Source organism: Mytilus californianus, unplaced genomic scaffold (assembly GCF_021869535.1).
Source record: "Mytilus californianus isolate M0D057914Y unplaced genomic scaffold, xbMytCali1.0.p SCAF_5, whole genome shotgun sequence".
Classification (NCBI taxonomy): domain Eukaryota; kingdom Metazoa; phylum Mollusca; class Bivalvia; order Mytilida; family Mytilidae; genus Mytilus; species Mytilus californianus.
This window is the reverse complement of record NW_026262701.1, coordinates 70,071,158-70,095,577: the sequence shown is the minus strand read 5'-3', so window position 1 is coordinate 70,095,577 and position 24,420 is coordinate 70,071,158. Positions and strand designations below refer to the sequence as shown.

At 32.4% G+C, this 24,420-nt stretch overlaps 1 protein-coding gene across 1 annotated transcript in view; it reads left to right on the top strand.

Annotated features, from left to right (window-relative positions):
- LOC127701369 (tonsoku-like protein) overlaps positions 1-24,420 on the top strand; it is a 110,027-nt gene that overhangs the window by 13,660 nt on the left and 71,947 nt on the right. The window contains exons 5-10 of the mRNA XM_052205265.1: positions 4,224-4,291; positions 13,109-13,189; positions 14,802-15,038; positions 16,362-16,476; positions 18,576-18,738; positions 22,462-23,278. Of these exons, the coding sequence (XP_052061225.1) occupies positions 4,224-4,291; positions 13,109-13,189; positions 14,802-15,038; positions 16,362-16,476; positions 18,576-18,738; positions 22,462-23,278 (1,481 nt within the window). The remainder of the gene's footprint in view (positions 1-4,223; positions 4,292-13,108; positions 13,190-14,801; positions 15,039-16,361; positions 16,477-18,575; positions 18,739-22,461; positions 23,279-24,420) is intronic.

The following is a 24,420-nucleotide window of genomic DNA, read 5'->3' as shown; positions in this document are numbered from 1 at the left end:
GAGTTTTTTGTAAAAAAAAAGGGGGTTTTCGCATGTCAGAACTTATTTATGATTATTGCATAAAGATTCACACACACGACGACGGGCGTATCATGCGCTCATGGCGCAGCTGTTTATTATATAGATTAGACCATTGGTTTTCCTGTTTGAATGGTTTTACACTAGTAATTTTTGGGGCCCTTTATAGCTTACTGTTCGGTGTGAGCCAAGGCTCCGTGTTGAAGACCGTACTTTGACCTATAATGGTTTACTTTTTTAAATTTTGACTCGGATGGAGAGTTGTCTCATTGGCACTCATACCACATCTTCTTATATCTATTAAAAAAAATATCACCTTCTAAATTTAAATTTTATTATGTGTACTTCAATGATTTCCTCCAAATGGGTCCATATGGCAAAATATTATTTATACAATAACCAGGAATCTACTTTTGCATTCAGCAGATTACTGAAATCCTGATCCAAAGTTTAATGTATTTTGTCTTGCCTGCAAAACAAAGTGGTTTCAGCTCTCGAGTATTTAAGTTAAGTAAGCTTTAACAATAAAAATTTAAACATTTCCTTAAATATGGAAAAATTAGTGTGAATTTGATCAAAATTAAAAAAGTTTTTACCACTTTTATAAAATTAAGTATTTAAAGAATTCGTGTAAATCAGGCAGAATCTTCTGTGTTTTTCAAAATATTCTAACATCTGGTTTCTTTTATATGAAATAAGACAGAAAACACAGAAGGAAGATATTTGTAACTGATAGATTAGTTCACCATCATCACTAGAGTTTTATTAACAAGGATTGAATGTCATGGTGAAAGGTCATGGACATAAGCTTTGTTCACATAATAAGTCCTGTACCTATTTATAGATTTTCAATATATAACTTTTCATTCTTGATGGATATTGATAATACTTTCTTCAACTCCACCAGAGAGTGTTCTTTAATATCAACTGTAAAGCCCAAAAAATATAGGTGTGTTAGCTGTCACATGATAAAAAATATAAGTGTTTTTTACGGTCACATGCTAAAAAATATAAAAAATATAGGTGTGTTTAGTGTCACATGCTAAAAAATATAGGTGTGTTTACTTTCACATGCTAAAAAAATTTAGTTGGGTTTTACTGTCACATGCTAAAAAATATAGGTGTGTTAATACTGTCACATGTTAAAAAATATTGGTGAGTTTACTGACATGCTAAAAAAATATAGGTGTGTTAACTGTCAATTGATAAAAAATATAGGTGAGGTTACTGTCGCATGCTAAAAAATATAGGTTTGTTTACTGTCACATGCTAAAAAGTATAGGTGTGTTTTACTGTCACATGCTAAAAAATATAGGTTTGTTTAGTGTCATATGCTAAAAAATATAGGTGTGTTAACTGTCACAGCTAAAAAATATTGGTGAGGTTACTGACATGCTAAAAAAATATAGGTGTGTTAACTGTCAATTGATAAAAAATATAGGTGAGGTTACTGTCGCATGCTAAAAAATATAGGTGTGTTAACTGTCACAGCTAAAAAATATAGGTGTGTTTACTGTCACATGCTAAAAAATATAGGTTTGTTTAGTGTCACATGCTAAAAAATATAGGTTTGTTAACTGTCACATGCTAAAAAGTATAGGTGTGTTTTACTGTCACATGCTAAAAAATATAGGTTTGATTAGTGTCACATGCTAAAAAATATAGGTGTGTTAACTGTCACATGCTAAAAAATATAGGTGTGTTTACTGTCACATGCTAAAAAATATGGGTGTGTTTACTGTCACATGCTAAAAATATAGGTGTGTTTTACTGTCGCATGCTAAAAAAATATAAGTGTGTTTACTGTCACATGCTAAAAAGTATAGGTGTGTTTTACTGTCACATGCTAAAAAATATAGGTTTGTTTAGTGTCACATGCTAAAATATATAGGTGTGTTAACTGTCACATGCCAAAAAATATAGGTGAGTTTACTGTTACATGCTTAAAAATATAGTTGAGTTAAGTGTCACATGCAAAAAAAGACATGATTTGAAGATAAAAAAGATGTATAGTTGTTATTATGCAAGGTTGTCATCCTATAAGAAAACACTTATACATGTATGTTGAATTCTGTGCTTTTCCAAACATTTGCTTTTTGGTTCTTTTCTTTCATAGATTTTAAAGTTCTCAGTTTTATAATATTCCTTTCATATCTTTGAATCCTTTTTGCAATGTGTACACAGTCTTTTCATTTATAGGATATATGTGGCCTAAAAGTAACAAAATAGCAAAAAAAGTTCAGATAGTTTAATCAAATATAACGAAGAAGATTATAAAGTTTTGATATTTAAAAGAGATCAACGTGAAATTTATTTCCTCCTCTGTGGTCATGTGGTAGTGTGTTAACCTGGAGTGTGGAAGGTCATGGATTCGAACCTTGGCCTGGTCAAACCAAAGACTTTAAAATTAGTATTTGCTGCTTCTCCGCTAAGCATGCACCATTAAGGAGTAAGAGCAAAGCCTGGTCTGCTGAGGGTAATGTTTCCGGGAACTGTGACATGTCTCCCTTGGGACTGTTACCTTGTGAACTTGCACATTAAAAATCCAGCTCAAATTGTCAGTCTAGTTCAACGCAGGGTACATATTCATATTACATTAGCATTTTCTCATCCTAAATATGCATTTAACTTGCTGCTGGACCATCTATCCATCCATCAATGAAATTTATTTGACAAATGATAGCTTTAATCATGGTTCAACTAAATCACAGAAGATTTTTAAAATGAGAGAATAATTATGCATTTGTTAAACTGGTTCAGAGATAAATTAAATAAATAAAACAAAAAGTGATAGGAAAGGGTTGTACATGACTTTGTTGAATGCAATATTCTCTCTTTTGGACACACTATTCTTCTGTTAGTGAAGTAAATTATGTGTCTGAAATTGTCATCGTACATATAATGACTAGGGTCATTTTCAGTCTACCGCCAATTTGTAATATTTAGTAATGCTACATAGTACAAAGTTCACCTGACTGTATAGGTAAATTACATTTTGACAAGATTTGGAAAGGAATACATGGAATAGGATTGTCGAGATTGTCGAGGGATAAAGACGATTTATAGTTTGTACTTTAACATTGTCGACGTCTGTGACTTCAGTGACGTCGCCGTGGGCTCTTAGTAGTTGTTATTAAAAGTTATGGCTGAACAGGCGTGTTTACATATCTTAGCGTAAATTGCCACAGTTTGAACCTCTACAAGGATGTTTATACTGCAATTTTTCAAACAGTAATAACGGATCATATTACTCTCATTTCAATGAAGTTACAAATTTTTTGGGGCAATCAGTGAACTTGTCGTTTGTTGATGTGGTTCATAATTGTTTCTTGTTTCTCGTTTTTTATATAGATTAGACCGTTGGTTTTCCTGTTTGAATGGTTTTACACTAGTCATTTTTGGGGCCCTTTATAGCTTGCTGTTCAGTGTGAGCCAAGGCTCCGTGTTGAAGACCGTACTTTGATCTATAATGGTTTACTTTTACAAATTGGGACTTGGATGGAGAGTTGTCTCATTGGCACTCATACCACATCTTCTTATATCTATTCTTTATGTACTCTCATGTAATAATTGATGAAATAAATCAAGACATGTTTGGTTTGCATAAAAGATGTTTTTTTGCAAGATTATACATTCAGTTTACAATGTCTGTACTTAGCAGGGAAAAGAAAATCCAATTTTTGGATTTAAAATAATGTTATGGTTGGCAGCAAAAAATAAGTCCAGTCAGGTAACCGTAACACACATACCTATTTTTTTGCCTAAGAGTGAGGTCACATCTAATTCTAGGTAAACTGCACAAGGCAAATATTTTTTTTCTTGGTTTTATGATATGTTTATACTATTAGTGCAGTTTTTCAAATGTACTTCAGTTTGCACTTTCTTAAGTACAACAAAATAGCTAAACTAAGTGAAATAGTTGTAATTATTATAGGTAAGTGAAATTCCCAATGATGGCATGGTAAATTGTTTATGATAGTGATGTGTATCTGGTTAGTTACATGTGTTTGATCCTAGGGATCTTTTGAAAAATTACTTTTTGGGGATTTTAGGGATAAAAAATGAATATGGGGTAGATGCTAGTATGATCATATGAACTAAAATGAAAAAATATTGCATGTCATTACAAATAACTTCAATATCTTTTGAAGTTTTGTTATATTTCAGTCTCAATACATTCATCTTGACATACTTTGTACTTACAGAGGAATCAGAGGAAGAAGGAAGTAGAGTTAAAACTGGGTCAAGGAGGATGACTAAGGCCAGGGCCACTGTAAGTGTAATCTGAAGTGGTATCTTCACCTAATAGAAATGTTGCTATAATTAACTGTTTGTTCAATGATTGGTACATATCTTTAACCACAATGCACATTAAAGTTCTTTCACTTAACCTCCCCATTGTAAAGGTCAGTGTGAACTGTTTTCTTTTTACGATATGCCTGTTAAGGAATGCTGGGAAAATCTTGAGGGCAAATGCTCTGAAAATCAATATCTATAAAAATTGTCAGCAGATTCCTTATTGGAATTGTTATACTTTGACGATTTTTAAGAATTTTTGTCAGATGAATGATTCAGGTTCCTTGGAGCCTCTATTTTTTGTTGTCCATAATACCTCAATTAATCTCTTACAAGGTTACAAGTACAAATTGTGAATGTTTTATCAAACAAGCAATAATGAATTGATCACTTATACAATTGTCTATGCAGATTTACAGGGAACAAGGTGCAAGATGGGGAAAAATACCAGTTTTTCTCTATTTGAATGTGGAAAAACATGTATTTATGTGTAAATAATTTGATAAATGCAGGATACTTTATAATAAAAAAAATTTTTGTGTCTCGCCTACTTTTGCTGTAACAAAAATTGGGAAAAAATTATTAAAAATTTTCCTCTAGATACTATCTTTTGATTGTAAGAAGCTTCTGTCCAAGTTTGGTAAAAATCCAGGATGGTTAATGAATCTAATAAATGTTTTAAAAACATTAACTGCAGACTGTATGTAATGTTAACTGGAAGAAAAACTAAGTCCATTTATAAGTAATATACGGAAAAACAGGAAATAAATTTTTACAAAATTTCCTTCTAGATACTAGCTTTTGATCATAAACCAGCTTCTGTCAAAGTTTGGTACAAATTCAGGATAGTTTAAGAAAGTTATTAAAATTTTAAAAACTTTAACCACAGAGTGAATGTAATGTTAACTGGCAGAAAAACTAAGTCCATTTATAAGTAAAATACCGATAAACAGGATTTTTTTTATGGCCAAGTGAGCTTTTCTCATCACTTGGCATCCGTCGTCTGTCGTCGTTAACTTTTTACATTTTGAACTTCTTCTAGAGAACCACTGAATGGAATGAAACCAAACATGGCATGAATGTTCCTTATGAGGTGCTGACCAAGTGTTGTTACTTTGAAGCTGATCCATCATCCAAGATGGCCACCAGCGGGGGACTTAGTTTAACATAGGACCCTATGGGAAATACATACAAATGTCTTCTTTTAGAGAACCACTAAATGGAATGAAACCAAACATGGCATGAATGTTCCTTATGAGGTGCTGACTAAGTGTTGTTACTTTGAAGCCGATCCATCATCCAAGATGGCCGCCAGTGGGGGACTTAGTTTAACATAGGACCCTATGGGAAATACATACAAATGTCTTCTTTTAGAGAACCAATGAATGGAATGAAACCAAACATGGCATGAATGTTCCTTATGTGGTGCTGACCAAGTGTTGTTACTTTGAAGCCGATCCATAATCCAAGATGGCCGCCTGTGGGGGACTTAGTTTAACATAGGACCCTATGGGAAATACATACAAATGTCTTCTTTTAGAGAACCACTGAATGGAATGAAACCAAACATGGCATGAATGTTCCTTATGTGGTGCTGACCAAGTGTTGTTACTTTGAAGCCGATCCATAATCCAAGATGGCCGCCTGTGGGGGACTTAGTTTAACATAGGACCCTATGGGAAATATTTACAAATGTCTTCTTTTAGAGAACCACTGAATAGAATGAAACCAAACATGGCATGAATGTTCCTTATGTGGTGCTGACCAAGTGTTGTTACGTTGAAGCCGATCCATCATCTAAGATGGCAGCCAGAGGGGGACTTAGTTTAACATAGGACCCTATGGGAAATACATACAAATATCTTCTTTTAAAGAACCACTGAATGGAATGAAACCAAACATGGCATGAATGTTCCTTTTGAGGTGCTGACCAAGTGTTGTTACTTTGAAGCCAATCCATCATCCAAGATGGCCACCAGCTGGGGACAAGTGTTTAACAAAGGACCCTATGGACAATACATACAAATGTCTTCTTTTAGAGAATCACTGAATGGAATGAAACCAAACATGGCATGAATGTTCCTTATGTGGTGCTGACCAAGTGTTGTTACGTTGAAGCCGATCCATCATCTAAGATGGCAGCCAGAGGGGGACTTAGTTTAACATAGGACCCTATGGGAAATACATACAAATGTCTTCTTTTAAAGAACCACTGAATGGAATGAAACCAAACATGGCATGAATGTTCCTTTTGAGGTGCTGACCAAGTGTTGTTACTTTGAAGCCAATCCATCATCCAAGATGGCCACCAGCTGGGGACAAGTGTTTAACAAAGGACCCTATGGACAATACATACAAATGTCTTCTTTTAGAGAATCACTGAATGGATTGAAACCAAACATGGCATGAATGTTCCTTATGAGGTGCTGACTAAGTGTTGTTACTTTAAAGCTGATCCTTCATCCACGATGGCCGCCAGCGGGGGGACTTCCTTTAACATAAGACCCTATTGGAAATACATACAAATGCTTCTTCTAGAGGTGCACTGAATGGAATGAAACCAAACATGGCATAAATGTTTCTCATGAGGTGCTGATGAAGTGTTGCTACTTTGTTGCTGATTTACTGCTCAAGATGGCCACCTGGATTTTTTATTAAATTACAGGGCCAATATTAAACCAAATTTGGCCTCACTCATTATTAGGGTATCTGTTATGATTTTAATCTATTTTAACATGATTTCTAAAACCAAAGTAGAATCAGGTGAGCGACACAGGCTCTTGAGAGCCTCTAGTTACAAAATTTACTACTGAATACTATCTTATGATCATAAATAAGCTTCTGTCCTAGTATGGTAGAAATCCAGGATATTTTAAGAAAGTTATTAAAATTTTAAAAACTTTAACCACAGAGTGAATGTAATGTTAACTGGAAGAAAAACTAAGTCCATTTATAAGTAATATACGGAAAAACAGGAAATACATTTTTATAAAATTTTCTTCTGGATACTATCTTATGATTATAAACAAGCTTCTGTCCAAGTTTGGTTGAAATGCAGGATAGTTTAAGAAAGTTATTAAAATCTGAAAAACTTTAACCAGAGTCAATGTAATGTTAACTGGCAGAAAAACTTAAGTCCATTTATGAGTAAAATACTGATAAACAGGATTTTTTTTTTACAAAATTTTAATTCTGGATACTATCTTATGATCATAAACAAGCTTCTGTCCAAGTTTGGTTGAAATGCAGGTAAGTTTAAGAAAGTTATTAAAATTTCAAAAACTTTAACCACAGAGTGAATATTTGTGGATGCCGCCGCCGACGATGCCGACGGAATGTAGGATCGATATGTCTTGCTTTTGCGACAAAAGTCGCAGGCTCGACAAAAAGCTGTATAATTGCAAATTTTGATATACATGTATCTATGATAAAAGGGGAAAAAGTTGATTGATGGGATTTCATTGACAAATGGTAATTGTGATTTTTATATTTTGTATCAATATATAGGTTCTTTTACTAAACCAAGCAATAAAAATATTAAAATATATGATTGACTGACAAAATTATTGAGAGAAAGAGAATATTTATGTTTAATATACAAAATGGGACACATGTACAAACAAAAATATTCTGAATTTACAAACTTCTTTATAATAAATTGAAGAAAATTTACACCAGTCATATCATCTTTGACTTGGTATATCTTGACAAACAATTTCATTGTTTTAACTTTCAGTTTGATTAGTATCTCCTGATCTTTTAAGAATGACAGTGTTTTAAATTAATTTTCTATCATTAGTCAGTCTTTGTTTTAATAAATAGCTGTGGTGTCATTTTCCTCTTCAGAATGTATTTCCGAACCATTTAAAACTTTTAATCTATATACTTCAGAACAATTGCCAGTTTCTTCGTCTTTTCTTTTAATTATATTCCTGCAAGTTGTTTCAGTGTTTTGACCTTGACTGTAAACATTTAACATTGTCACAATGTCGTGTCTTCCTATTATATCCATTAGGTCTGTAAATTGAGTTATGTTTTCCTCGGAGTAGAAATTCCTTTTGAATAAATATCGACACATGTCAGATGGGTGTTTTAAGTTTTCAAACGTTTGTCCTTTCCCAAAGTCAAAATTATTTAGTTGAATTGCAAATTTCATATCCGAAACATCTCTTTCATCCAGATTCTGAACGATTTTGCACATCAAGTGTGAAAACAATGAACATTGTTTGCTTTGACTTGACATCCTTTAGGATATTAATTACATTTTGTCAAGATTTGTATTTTTATATTGTCCATGTATAATGCTTGTTACCTTTTGTTAAACTGACCTAATGAAATATTATTTATGCATGTATTCCAATCTATGACGTCAAGTGTGTATTTCCAGATTTTCTCATTTTAAATTTTTTTATTTTTGATATTTTTAAATTCTTGTCAATGCTTGCCCTTTCAATATGTTTAAATATGTTTCAAAAGGTATTTTATAATTTATATATATATGTTACACCCGTTTATAACACTAACCTTATGTAACACTGACCTAGTAAAATTAAAAGAATGTCGAGTATTAATTTCCTGACTGTACCACATTTTTGTGATAATCATAAGTATGCATCATTACAGTACTTGAAATTTTAAATGTTTTATTGAAATGAAGAATGAACTATCAGAAATTGAAACAAATCAATCTCCAGCTTAAATCACCTTCTCAGAAATTAAAAACTTTCTGTGCAAGTTTGTTTATTTTTACATTCTGTATGTCTCAGCAGTATATATTATTATTTGCATTTATTCATTTGCTCTCCATGTGCATTTGCAAATTTCATGCTATAATTTAGGTTTGCTTTGACTCATTCCCAAAACAGGTTTCTTTATATCAAATACTTTGGAGGTAGCATTAAAATATGAAAACTATATAAATTATCATCAAGAATCTTAAATCAGAATCACTGAAAATATGATTTTTTTTAAACTTCAGTAATATTGGGCATTTGCCCTTCAGGAATGACAGATTAGTCAGGGTCCTTTCATTATTTTCGTAAATGAAATCTCATGAAATCTCATGTAATTTAAATTTTTTTTTGCAATATTATTAGCCATGGGCTTCCAAACCAGGGTGGTTATCCTAGGTCAGGGGAACAAATTTGGTAATTTAATGTATGCCCAAAAAGGGTTTTTGTCTCCTATGTGACTAACGTCGTGGAAGGCCAGACATAGGTATTACTTTTCTGGTGATGTCGGCATCAACAATTGTTAAGTTTTCTGCTTAAGTTAGTTTGATAGGAACTACTTGTGATAAATCAATGATATTTTGTATAAAGTTGCATTGCTATCAGTATATATCAATTTGACAACTATTTGGAGGCCCTGCCCCCTAGGTCATGGTCCAGTGACTTTGAATTAATTAGCAATTTTCAATGTCATTGACAAGTTTTCTGCTTAAGGAACTACTTGTGATAGATCAATGATATTTTGTATAAAGTTGCAGTACTATCAGTACATATTAATTTGACAACTATTTCAAGGCCCTGCACCCTTGTTCATGTTCCAGTGACTTTGAATTAATAGGCAATTTTCAATGATAAGTTTTCTGCTTAGCCTTAAGTTAGTTTGATAGGAACAACTTGTGATAGATCAATGATATTTTGTATAAAGTTGCATTACTATCAGTACATATCAATTTGACTTTTTTTTCGAGGCCCTGCCCCCTAGGGTATGGTCCAGTGACTTTGAATTTATTAGCAATTTTCAATGTTCAATTTTCTGCTAAAGTCAATTTAATAGTAACAACTTGTGATAGATCAATGATGTTTTGTATGAAGTTGCATTACTATCAGTACATACCAGTTTGACAACTATTTCAAGGCCCCACCCCCTAGGTCATAGTCCAGTGACTTTGAATTAATAAGCAATTTTCAATGTTAAATTGTCTGCTTAAGTCAGTTTGATAGTAACTACTTTTATCAGATAGACAATGATATTTTCTATAAAGTTGCATTATTATCACTATATCTTAGTTTGTCGATCATTTCGAGGCCTCTCTCCCCAGGTCATGGTCCAGCAACTTTGAATTAATTAGCAATGTTGTTGTCTTTTTCTGAATTTTCTGTAGACTGGCGAGACATATCTCTGTGTTAATAGTTTATAATGTATATTGGGATTCTGGATAAAGTATCGCAATTTGGTGACAATTTTTGAATTCTCAATACTTTACCATTTACAAATGTATACTCACTGGAGCATAGTCCTTCTTTAGGAATTGTTTTTGGATGATAAATCAAGTATTCCGTTATGAATTGTAACAGATTTATACAGGTGAAAAATTAGCAATAATAGTACTACATGTTTTATTTGTCCCTCCATTTATACTAGTATTTTGAATCCTTGAAAACAAAATCTATTCTTTCAAAAAAGTGCCGTTCAGGGAGGAACAGATGGGAATGCTTGATTTTCACTTATTGATACATATTCTTAAGGTTGATAGATGTTTTTTTGAAGATTTTTTGTAGTCTCAGGATTACAAAATTTTGTGAAATCTGTTTGTCCTACTGACACAGTCCTACTGTATGTCATTAGGATTTTATTGACATGGTAATTGTGCTTTTATCTTCTGTCATGTGTTTGTATTTATGTTTTATAGGTAATTTTTTACCAAACCAAGCAAAAGATATTTTTAGAATAGAATTATTGTTTGCGGTAACCCTTTTAAATTTAAATGCATGATTATTTCTATTTCAGACTTTAACAAACCTTGGACAGAAGCCTCTTCATAATCAATTAATCATATAATAGTAATCATTATATGTAACATGCCCTTTATCTGCCGATTATTAGTCCCCTACCGACGAAGTCGAAGGGGACTTTAGGTTTGCACTCCGTCAGCCTGTCTGTCTGTCTGTCTGTCCATCCGTCAGTCCGGCAAATCAGTTTTCCACACTTCCTTTCTTTGTGCTTGAAGATATTGATTTGATAATTGGTGTATAGTTTTATCATGACAAGTTACAGATCAAGTTTGAATTTTGTACCGGTCTGATGATTTTGTGCAGAGTTATGGTCTTTGGACTTAGAAAATTCACTTAAATAATCATTTTTCAACACTTTTTTTCGTCATGCTTAAAGATATTGACTTGATATTTGTTATATAGTTTACACCATGACAAGTTATAGATCAAGTTAGCACTTTGTTCCAGTACAATGAGTTTTTAACCGGTAGGGGACTATGTATTGCCATGCAATACTCGCAGAAGGCTTGTTTTTTTAATAAGATAATTTTATGCCCCACCTAGGGGCATTATGTTTTTCCGTCTGTGCGTCCGTTGATTCATTCGTTCGTCCATCCGTTGTCCGTCTGTCCCACTTCAGGTTAAAGTTTTTGGTCGAGGTAGTTTTGGATGAAGTTGAAGTCCAAACAACTTGAAACTTAGTACACATGTTCCCTATGATATGATCTTTCTAATTTTAATACCAAATTAGAGTTTTGACCCCAATTTCACGGTCCACTGAACATAGAAAATGATAGTGGGAGTGGGGCATCCGTGTACTATGGACACATTCTTGTTATTTGTAATCAAGAGATGGCACTCTGATCAGTAATATTAAGTTTTGTTTTGTTTTTTGTTTTGTTTTTTATTTTACTGATAAATGGTTTTTTTTGGCAGTCAACATTTCACTTACACTTACAGCAGCTATTGCAAGCTAGACACTGTTCTGTGGAATCCTTTACAAACTTTTAATTTAGTTGTCATAATGTAATCTGTCAAAAGAAGTTCAAAGTTTCCAAATGTTATATTTAGTATTGGGGTTTTCAGAAGTATAATATCAGCAGGTGTATGTAGTTGTGTTATTTCAATATAGCAGGAAGGAAGCACTCATGGTGGGTGTGAATTTTTCTCTCTCATTCAAGTAGTATTAAGTAATACAACTTATTGTCAATTATCATCACATGATGTCATTACAACACTTTTTACTCTTTTATCTCACCCTTTTAGTTCACCTGGTCCTAAGGACCAGGATGAACTATTGCCATCACTTGGTGTCCATTGTCTGTTAACTTTTACATATAAACTTTTAACTCTGAAACTACTGGGACTTTTGGAAACAAAAATCAGGATCGGGGTATCTAGTTTACAAAATGTGTCTGATAACCAGCCTTCTAACCAACATGGTCGTTATATGCCTCAAAATAGAACATTATACCTACTGGCCATTTGGACAAACCTTTGTGACTGTTTCTACCCTTCTGCAGCTGTTCTAATGGAATAGTCCTAAGAGGCAAATCAGAAAATCCGACCACCATGTTATTGCTAGACGAACAAGGATTACTGATATCAATAAATCTTCTTCTTCATACTTTCACTTCATATAATAAGCATTACATTTTGACTTGATACTTTGAAACAATTGGTCAGCTTCTTTGAGATCACATGAAATGGACAATCTTACCTTATACTTCAGTGGTGCCGCCATAAGATAACTAGATGTACATTTCCAATGTTCACAGCCATGGTCAGCTTATTTTTTATCACTAGAAATGGACAATCTTACCTCCCACTTCAATGGTCATTTGTTTACTAATTTATCATCCGGAATGGAGGCGATTGTAACAAGATTTTCTATTTTGATTTTAATTTGAACAAAAGTGCTTTCAAAAGTTCTAAACTCTTTTTTTGTAATGAAATATTTGTGTGCATCTAGCACCATCAATGCATTTTAAACTTCTCCATATGTACCGGGGTAAATGGTGCATATGTATACATTAGTTACATATGTCAAAGTTCAACTTTTTATTTTTCAGAGAAATGAAAAAGGAGAAACTCCATTACACAGGGCTTGCATAGAGGGTAATCTGAAGAAAGTTCAAAAGCTGATTGAACAGGTTGATATTATTATATTTTTATCACAAAACTTTTAACTGTATTAACATGATTAAAGACCATCTGCCAGTAGGATGCAGTTGAAGATGTCAGTGAAGAAACAAAAATTGATCTCCCTTGCAAATTGAACACCACAAGGAAGCTGTTGATTAAAAGTTCGCTAGAAAATAATTTGGTAAAAATCTGTTAAAAATGTGAAAACTGGTTTCAAATTTCATGAGCATATGTTGCAATATGTGGTATCAGTTTGTATTACCATGATTACCCCAATAACAGTGTTTTTGCCCACTGGCATTCCTTTATTATTCAGAATAAGCTACTTAGTATCTCAGGTTCAAGAAAACTGTAAGGCTCATGATTATGAATTCTTATAAAAAAAATTCTTTTGAAATATATAGTTCTTTCTTGAAAAATCACTTTTGAATCTGATTTTAAAATTACAATTGAATACCAGTACAAGTTATTTCCCTTTCTGGGAATTATACTGGTAAAAGTAATGAATGCACTACAATGCAGAACGAAGGTATCAAGTATATACAGTCAGGGGACTTACTTAAATGAGTGATTTTCTAAATCACTGATTCAAGTAACATTATGTCCATAAAGGTTGGAAGTAAGAGTTGTCTTTCTTTAATAATCACCTATTTAAGTAGTACAAATTAATCACTAGACTAAGTGATTTTATTTTATTGTAGCTTTAAATATAGAATACTAATGATCCAGGGACTAATTATGTTGCTAAAATTATCAGAACCAACATCTGTGTTGATAGGATGACCGGGTCATGTCAGGTGATTACCTTGTACTAAATCTAGGATAATGACATAAAAATCACCTGTTTAAGTATCATACCTCAATTTCCTTCCAAAAAATCACTTCTTTAAGTATCATTATTTTAATAACCCCCACTAATTTCAACACCCCCGAACAGTGAAATTTTAATCGCGAACAGTAGAATTTTATTACATAATCTATAAGATGAAACCTTGAATTTTACAGGAAAAATACTCTCACTGCTGGGAAAAATCTGTTAAGAAAGTATCAGTTCATTATGTAAAGCCATTTTTGTAGCATTTTTTCAACTAAAATAGAATTTGCAGCTAAATGATTGCATCAAAGGCATAAACCTTGCTGCTTAAAAGAAGCAAAAAGTTCCCTTTTTTCAATTTTACTAATGAAAAGATATTATCTAAACCTATGTGTTTAAAATTTTGGAAAAACTAAAAAATTACAATTTGTGACAAAACTTCGAATTTGCTACTTAAATAAGTGATTAAAATCACTTATTTCAATAAGTCCCCTGACTGATATAGGAAACTATGTGTTACTTTAATTTCAAACATTTCCAGTTTTATAACCCAGTTTGATTACAAGTTTGAAGGCAAAATACTTTAATCATTTCAAAATTTATATAAGCCAAATATCACTATAAATTAAGTGATTAAAAACTGTTTATCATTTATTGCTGGATAAAAAATTCATTCAACTGGTGCTGATTGAATGAAAGAATCCAAATTATTTCTTCTTTGAGTGTGAGTCATTCAGCATTTAAAAATATATATAATTTTATAAGAATCATTCAAGTATTTTGACTGGATTTATAATGTATTTCAGGGTCATCCTGTAAACCCTCGTGATCATTGTGGATGGATACCATTACACGAGGCAGCCAACCATGACATATATGACATAGTCTTGTACCTACTGGACCATGGAGCAGCCATTAATGATCGAGGTGGTCAGTACTGTGGAGGAGTTACTCCTCTTATTGACTCTGGTAACTGTGGCAACATGGATATTATGGACTTGTTAATTGAGAGAGGAGCTAACGTCTTGGCCAAAGATGATGAGGTTTGAATGCATTAGTAAACAGATTCTAAAGGATTTTTATGCCCCCATCGTCATCGGAGGGGGCACTTAGTGTTACCCTTGTCCATTCTTCTGTCCGTCCGTCTGTATGTAGGTACAAACGTCCCGAAATTGGTTTCTGTTCTGTAACTTTAGTTACCCTAAACCAAATGTTATGAAACTTAAACACAATGCTTATTACCACAAAACACAGATCAAGTTCAAATTTGGGTGGCGTCACTTTTTCCGTTCTTGAGTTATGCCCCTTTATTATGTTATATGCAAGCAGGGGCATCATCTGTGTCCCATGAACATATTCTACGTTTATTTTTTATATGAATCAATTTGAGAAATGTGAACAGACATATATTAGTCTTATTTCGTGTGTCTATTTTTAATTTCAGTTTGAGTAAGTTATAGTACCCTCACTCACGCTGTCTGTCAGTTCTTTCATGACATATTACTGAGTAATACTCGTTGTCTGTCGTAAGGAATTACTCATTGTTGAATACTGTGGTATGAACATTATAAATTTTGTTTTCACATAATGGGTTACATAAATATGTCTCTATTATTTGTTTACTTGTGTTTCTTGGTTGCTGTCAAATTGACATTTGCATGGAATCCAGTTTGTCCCCAGTTAAGTTACAGTAAAAAAGTTACTAAAGCTAATGAGTAGTTGCTGAATTATCTCCAAATCGAAAAAATGTACATGAGGGACTGAATTTTGGGCTATATTTCTATATTCTTGAATTTTTCTATAATCTTTATTTTTTGGCCTATTCTTCCCTAACTTTAAATTTTAGCACCCATTCTTCTCTATTATTCTCTATTCTGTTAACCCAATTAAGACCCTCATATATCTCTTAAAAGAAGGAATTGTTTGTTTAATCTTAAGCTATTTCTGAGACAGAACAAGACATTACTGATTGGTTTTTGCCAATTTTAATGATAGCAATACAGTTCTTATTATAATGATAAAATAATGGGGGGAAAAAAGGTTATGGGTTATAAATTCATGTCGCAAAATCTCTTACACACACACAAAAAAAACAAATGCAAAGGAATAGTGGTTTTACTGCTGTTTTTATCTCAAAGCCACAGTGAAGTCTTCAAATGTAGCAAAAACTCTCACCTCACCGCAAGTTCAAGATGGCCATTATGGCCCCTAGCACAGGTTTGAGAACAACTATTTGCTAGATGTCTATCATGCTACATCTGTAAATTGAAGAACACACCAATTGTGTAATACTGTTATTATATCTGGCAAAGTAATCTTAACAATACTGTAATAAATGTTTTATAACTTAATTTTTGAATTATCAGGGTAACACAGCTTTGGATTGTTTGAGAGCATGGAGAGACAGGTGTGATAATTTGGACGACGAATTAGTGAAGAAATTTGAACATACAGAGACATTACTGGCGTCTAAAAAGAGAGGTAACCAATGTCAAGAAGTCAGAATTGGATATGAAATTGTATTTCCCCTATTAAATAGAAAATTAAATGTTCAACGAAATACATATTTTCTTAAGCCTTGTATGCAGAATTTTGCAAAACCACAAAATCAAATATCTATGAAAAAACAATATTTCCTCAATCCACGAAAATTGGTATCCACGAAAATGAAAGAATCCACAGTAGCTTATATTTGAGAGCAGGAAAATAACATGAATTTAAATAGTTGCACCTATGTCAAGCATGGATCTTCTCTTATTGGACAATTCGTGAATACACTAACAAAGTTTTAAAAATCGTGAATATAAATTGTTGGTTTTTAAAATTGGTTGAAAGGGTCTAAACAGAAAAGCAGAAAAATAGTATCTGTAAAAAAATAAATTGGTCCACAGTATTGAAATAGAATTTTTATTTGTGACAATATCTCATCAAATACAAGAAAATTAGGAGTACATCAAAGGAAGCACTTTCATATCTGTCCATTGTGAACTTAAAATTAATACCGAAAACTGACACTAACATTGTCTTGAGCTGTATTGAGCTTAAAATTGAAAGAGGAGAAAGAAAGTATTCACAAAAATACTGAACTCAAAGGCAAATTCAAAAATGGGGAAGGAAGTCCATAAAAGCTGACATAATCAAACATTAGACCATGAATTATAATTTTAGACAAGAAAATATTGTTTAAATGGGCATTAGCTGTCAAATTCATGTTCACCGATTTGACTTAAATTCTCATATTTGATTTATAACATACTAAAACGTATATCCAAATTACAAAAAGTCTAAAATAAACAATTAACAATGCATGGACTTGATAATATGTGCCAACATTTTGTGTGTATTTTTGTCTAGAAATCATCTAATTAACCACCGAGATGACCTCAGATGACTGCCGACGTTTATATAACCTGATATAAACATAAATATAAATATAAATAGATAGTGACCACGTGCAAATGGATTTTTTTTAGGTCTGTTTGATTTCATATTGAAGGTTAAAAAGTATGTTGATCATTGTTTTTACCTGTATAAGAATGATTTTTTGTTTGACATACAGTCAACCAAATGGTTCATCTTTGTTTCACTTTCAGTGTTGACATTCTTTTCCTTTTAATAGCTGAATACATGCGTAACCTCTCTCCAGCTAAGAGGGTAAATTTAAGGTCACATGAATATGTTTTCAATGAGGTCAAATTATTCACTTGCAGTGAATAATTCATAAGCGATGTTTCTTTGCTTATTTGGACAAAATTGAACCAAACTGGCTGCTAAAAGATAATTATTATTTCACTATTTAACATTTATTAATGATTGAACAAAAAAAATCATATATTTTTTTTTTTATATCTTGTAGCTAATGCCTCTTTAAAGAACATATGCAGATATTTCAAATAAACTGAAAAGAAATTTGAAAAGCTTTCCAAATGCTGTCAGTAATATACTAATATAATCATATACCCTTATGTGTGTTTGAGGTAAAAAGGTCTGCATATGACCTTTAAAAATGTTATCTAAACTTTTAATTTTTACTGAAGGTAAATATTTTTACTAAGTTATTGATTATGGGTTGCTTGACAGATTTTGAGCAGGCAGCTCATATAATTTTCATGTAAAAACTGTTCAACCTATTCTTTTTAAATTTCAATATGTTACTGATGACAAAATTGAGGTCCAAGTTCTGTATTGTCCATTTTCACTTTTGCTGTTCAGAAGTTTAGACCCTCAATGCTTTAACATGTGATAAAAACCTGGTTTGTCATAATTTTGACAGACTCGTGTTTGTCAAAGTCTTTTGACAAGCAAGAGTATACTTTGCACAACATCACATGCATATGCCTATTAATTTTACTGTAGATTTTGTAAGTTTAAGTCATAAGAAAGCAACAAGCATAACTCAAATTTAAACCAAGAAGCATGTTTGTACTTTTTGCACTCATCTTGTAAAACAACTTACAAAACCAACATTCAATTTTTAAAGAATTTTAACCAACCAATCTCACATTGCAATATGAACAAATTTGTTAGCAAACATAAGATAGTTGTTCACATAATTTTATATTATTTTCCACATAATTTAGGAAAATCTTCAGTAGACAGTATACAAAGAAGCCAGGCAAACAGAGGTCTAAATTCAAGTCAGAGAAGTCAGAGGGTTGTTGAAGAATGTGATCTTCCCCATCTCCCTCTACAAGAGAGAGCCAAGAAACGAAAATCAAAAACTGGGCATTCTTCAGATCTCAGGTAAGGAATTGGTAGAAAAATATTAGTCGTACTCAATGTTGACTTCTGAAAGTCTTTTCTTGTTTGTACTTTATATTAATTTCTAGATGTGTTCTTTGGTTTTTTTTTGTTGTTGCTTAGTTGATGTATCATCGGTTTATACCAAGGATACTGAAACTTTTTCACATCATTCTGGACATTTTGAGATGTCTTGAAAGGTGGTTTCCCTTTTTAAACCGTTGAATTCATATTAGTTTCATGGAATCAAAAAACTTTGTATTGACGGTTTGAACACATTTTAAGAACAAATCATGAAATACACAATTTAAAATTGAGATGCTTTTAATGTTTTAAAACTGTAACTTTCTCAGGAATCCACCACGCTACTTTCGATTTTGAAAAATGAACTAAAAATCAGGATACATCTATGGGGTTGGTTCTGTTTTTTAAATGGCAAGAAATAATTGTATTTTATGCTTTATTACCTGTAAAGGTTTTTAAATATAACTGATAATAGTTTCACTCATTTAATTTGGCATGAAATAATTTTGCATTTTATGATTAGTGTCTTATCTCACATATACCTATTACATAGTAAATAAAGATAAAGCTTGACTTGTTAAAAATAAATTACTTTTTCTACGTAATTAAATAAAAGTTTTAATTTAAATTTGGAATTGCACAAAGTAACTTTATAATATTAGTTCTGAGCTTAATCAGTTCTGTCAGATGTGAAGATTACAAAGTGATTAACAATCATTAGCAAATATCTCCAGGAGGCATTTATATTGTAATTAGGAGGACCCTCAGGTTTATCGTGCTGTATCTGAGTAGCCAATATAGGAAAAGAATTGCAAAACAAAAATTAGTACAAAATGGTGATTTAAAAAACCTAATCTCAAGGAATGACGGACATTATTTCTATAGATAGTTATTTTCTTGACCTAAATCTAAGGTACTATTTTGGTCATTGGCCTTTCAGACTGGCAAATATGAACATTTGTTGACCTTGGATATACTCCACATGTCCTTTTTATATAAAAATAAACAGATGTGGTATAATTGTCAATGAGACAACTCTCCATCAGAGACCAAATGACATAGAAGTTAACAACTATGTTCAGTCTATATCAGATATTTCAGAATATTTTTTTAGTTTTTGTCTCGCCTTGACGGAGTCAAAAAGCGAGACATAGGTATGCTGTTTCCGTCCGCGACAGCGGTGGCGGCGTCAACAATGTGTTAGTTTGTGATTAGGTCTAGTTCATGGTGAACCACTAGTGGTAGGTCAATGATATTTGGTATGCAGTTGTATTAGCATTGGCACATCTCATTACCATGGAGATTATTTGGCCCTGCCCCCTCAGTCAAGGTCTATTGACTTTGAAACTTTTCATAGTTTACATGTATTAGTTTGTGATTAGGTCAATTTATGGGGAACCACTAGTGGTAGGTCAATGATATTTGGTATGCAGTTGTATAAGCATTGGCATATCTCATTTCCATGGAGATTATTTGGCTCCGCCCCCTTATTCATGGTCTATAGACTTCGAAAATTTTGCTAAGTTAACATGTATTAGTTTGTGATTAGGTCAGTTCAAGGGGAACCATTAATGGTAGGCCAATGTTAATTTGTGTTCAGTTGTATAAGCATTAGCACATCTCATTTCCATGGAGAATATTTGGCCCCACCCCCTCAGTCATGGTCTATTTACTTTGAAATTTTTGCTTAGTTTACATGTATTAGTTTGTGATTAGATCAGTTTAAGATGAACTGCTAATGTTAAGTCAATGACATTTGGTATGCAAATTTATTTGCATTTGCAAGTATCGTTTCCATGGAGATTATATAGCCCCACCCCTGATCATGGTTCATTGACTTTGAAACTTTTACATAGTTTACAAGTTAGTTTGTGTTTAGGTTTGTTTAAAGGGAACGACTTATAATAAGTCAATGGTATTTGGTATGCAGTTGTATTAGCATTGGCACATCTCATTCCATGGAGATTGTTTAGCCATGTACCTTCAGTCATGGTTCATCTACTTTGAATATTTGCATAACTTACATGTTAAAGTATTGCTATTTTAATTTCAACATTTGCATTATCTAAATTACAAAAAGGCTAGACATATTTTTATGATAACAGTTTATTTGTGTAAGTAAGCCCTCTCCAACTGATTTTTATGCCCCACCTACAATAGTAGAGGGGCATTATGTTTTCGGTCTGTGGGTCCGTTCCTTCGTCCGTTCATCCATCTGTCCCGCTTCAGGTTAAAGTTTTTGGTCAAGGTAGTTTTTGATGAAGTTGAAGTAAAATCAACTTGAAACTTACCACACATGTGCCCTATAATATGATCTTTCTAATTTTATTGCCAAATTAGAGTTTTGACCCCAATTTCATGGTCCACTGAACATAGAAAATGATGGTGCAAGTGGGGCATCCGTGTACTATGGACATTCTTGTTACAGTTTGTTTTCATGTTGTGCTGTTACTGTACTGTCCCAATTTAGGGTAGGGTTGAGTGCTCTCAAACATGTTTATCAACACCACATCCTGCATGTGCCTGTCCCAAGTCAGGAGTCTGTAATCCAGTGATTGTCATTGGTTGCATGTCTGTCATATCTTTTGTTTTTTATTGTTTTATCATAAATCAGAATTGGTTTTTCATGTTGGAATTTTTTTCATTTTCTCATGTCGGGCCATTTATAGCTTACTTTATGGTATATGTTTTGCTCATTGTTGAAGGCCATTCAGTGCCCTTTAGTTTTTACATCCTTTTTCTTTGGTTGCTGGTGGATAGTTATCTCATAGACAATCATATCATATCTCCTTATTTTTATATTCGACATTTCTTTTCTGGGTTATACTCACAAACAATGTAAGTTTGATTTCTAGATTTCTTCTCTGTATTTTTTTGTTGGGTTGATGCTTCATTGGTATGTATCTGTCATATCATTTATTCACATTACTTAAATTTCTAAATTTGATACTTCAGAATATTTGATAATTTATGGGGGGGAAATTTTGAACAGGGACAATATTAATCAAACATTTGTTAAACAACTCCCTTGCAAGATTTCAATACTTTTATGATTTTGTCAAAAGCTGTTATTAAAACTGTCTGACAGCTGTTAAACCAGGTGAGTTTAAGTAAAATCTAAATTAGATCCTTGAATCATGATGTTTACATGCTAATTCTAGTTCGAGCTTTTGCAATAATTCAAATTGAACTGACCTAGACTGTTTGACAAATCAGACAATTTTTATCATTTAAACAACCAATGAAAACAAAAATTCTTATTTTTGAAAGGTATTGAATTAGATTTAAAAAAAATGGGGAATGAATTCAACTAAAACAGAAAATAGAATAGTTTCTTAACCTTTTGAAACGAAAAAATGAGGATTAATCTAAATAGATATTTTCTAGTCTGCAACATGAAGTATTTACACTTTATTGTTCATTATTGAATCATTTTTCGGTGATCACTAAAAAAATTCAGCCTTCAATCAAATTCATTGTGCTGAAGTGAGACTTTTTTTAAAACCTTAATTAGGACATTAATTTGATATCCCACGTCCCTAAAAATTGTTTTGAATGCCCAAATTAGGAATATCCATACCTCCCAAAAATATGTGTTAGAAATATCCCAAATAGTGAAAACAAAATGATTGACCATTTGTTTCTCATAAAACAACCATAAAAAATCTTTTTTATAGTTTTTTTTCTTTTTTTACCTTTCAGAAGAGGTATTTCTTCAAGTGATTCTGACAGTGATTCACAGTTGCCTTGTAGACAAAGGGAAACAACTCCAGTTTTATCTGATTCTGAAGAATTTTTTCCTAATCCAATGATGGAAGATGAGATTCGTACTACACATAGTGCAACAGAAAGCTATAAGTCTGCTATGGAAAATCTGAGAGGTCATGTCAATCGTAAGACTGTCCCTTCACAAAGTGGTGTGCCAACCAGTAAACAGCAGCAGACGTCAGCCTTAATTGATGCAGAAATCTTTGTAGATGATTGGTTGATAGATGATATGCAACAACCAACCAAAAGACAGAAATTAGACATAAATGGTGTTTTCTCATCAAATACTTCTAGAAAGAAAAGTGAGGAGGTCCTATCTGGAAAAGCTTCTTCAGCTAGCATAAAGAAAAACAGAAGTATTATTTTTGACGATGATATAAATATTGACACAAGTGTTGATATCCATGGCAACAATAGAATTGGTGATGATAACATTTTGATAGATGAAAATGATATAAGTATCATATCCCAAAGTACACAATTGCCCTCAATTCGACCTCTACAGAAAACAAAACCTCGCCAATTAAGTTTGACAAATTTTGCAGTCAGAGTATCTGAAAACAGGTCTGTTTCTCAGGACACAGCAGGAATTGAGAATACCACATCTTTTCTTGCTACAATTGGGCCCACAAATACACAGACTGCCCTTGATAGTACCCCTTCATCACACAGGGATACAGTTGGTCCTTTAATGAGGGTCAAGGTCAGAGTAAAGGATAAACTTTTGCTTATTCCTGTGCCCAATAGGCAAGTCTTTTTAGTATATTTTTCATAAGCCAGTTATTAACACTAATATATGATTAGAAAGAAGCTATTCCCTTATGTGTTTTATGAATAAATGATTAAATATATTGTCCTATTATGAATTGCACCTTAAAAATGACATCATTTCTGTTTGAGATATATATATACATTTTGTAGTGCAAGAAATATTGGCAAAGAATACTCAGTTTGCAAAATATTTTAGGAGGTGATTTTTTATTTTTTTTTCAAAATGAATTATATGTGAAAAACAGAGACTTTTGACAGACAGTGAAATACTGTGGATTCATTTATTTTCGTGGGTATCAATTTTCGTGGATAGAGAAAAAAAGACGTTTTGTGGTATACGTAAATTCGTGGATCGCTGATTAGAACAAAAAAATAAATTCAGATACGTAATTCGTGGATTTCTTTTTGATTTAGGAGATCACATAACCTCCTTGGTTTGATCAATAATAACACAAAAAAAAAGAAGGAATTCATTGAACAAGTTTTGAATTGTCAAAATCCTCGCTTGGTCATTCTAGGTTAAAGTGTTCATTGAAAACTTCTACTACAATAATGGACAGAGACAACTAATTATTTGTTTGTTTTACAATTTATAAATTCTTGTCGAAATTTTATAAGGCATCCAAAACTCTATGATTGAAAGCTCATTTCCCTAATCACGATATAATAAACAGTCATATAAGTAAAAGGTGTGAAAATAAATGTTCCTGTCATAAACAATATTACTTACGGCAATATCCCCATACTTAATCCTATTGATTTTTAATCACCAGTAAACCAAACTATGACACGGTAATTACCAAATTTTCCATGAACAGTTTTAATAAATTTTAAAAAGTAAATTATCACTGATATTCAATATATTTATTATTGATTTAATCAAAATACTTGTATCTTCTTTCAATAAAAAAAAGTGTTATGTTAACATGTTTATCGTTAGTCAACATTATACTAGAACTGCATAACATAACCGGAAATAAACATCCGACTCCATACACATTTCTCGGGATTATTCTTAGTTGAATTCTTAAATTCGTGGTTCGCTGTGACCCACGAAACCCACAAAAATTGGTATACCACGAATAAAAATGAATCCACAGTAGTCACATTTTTTACATATAT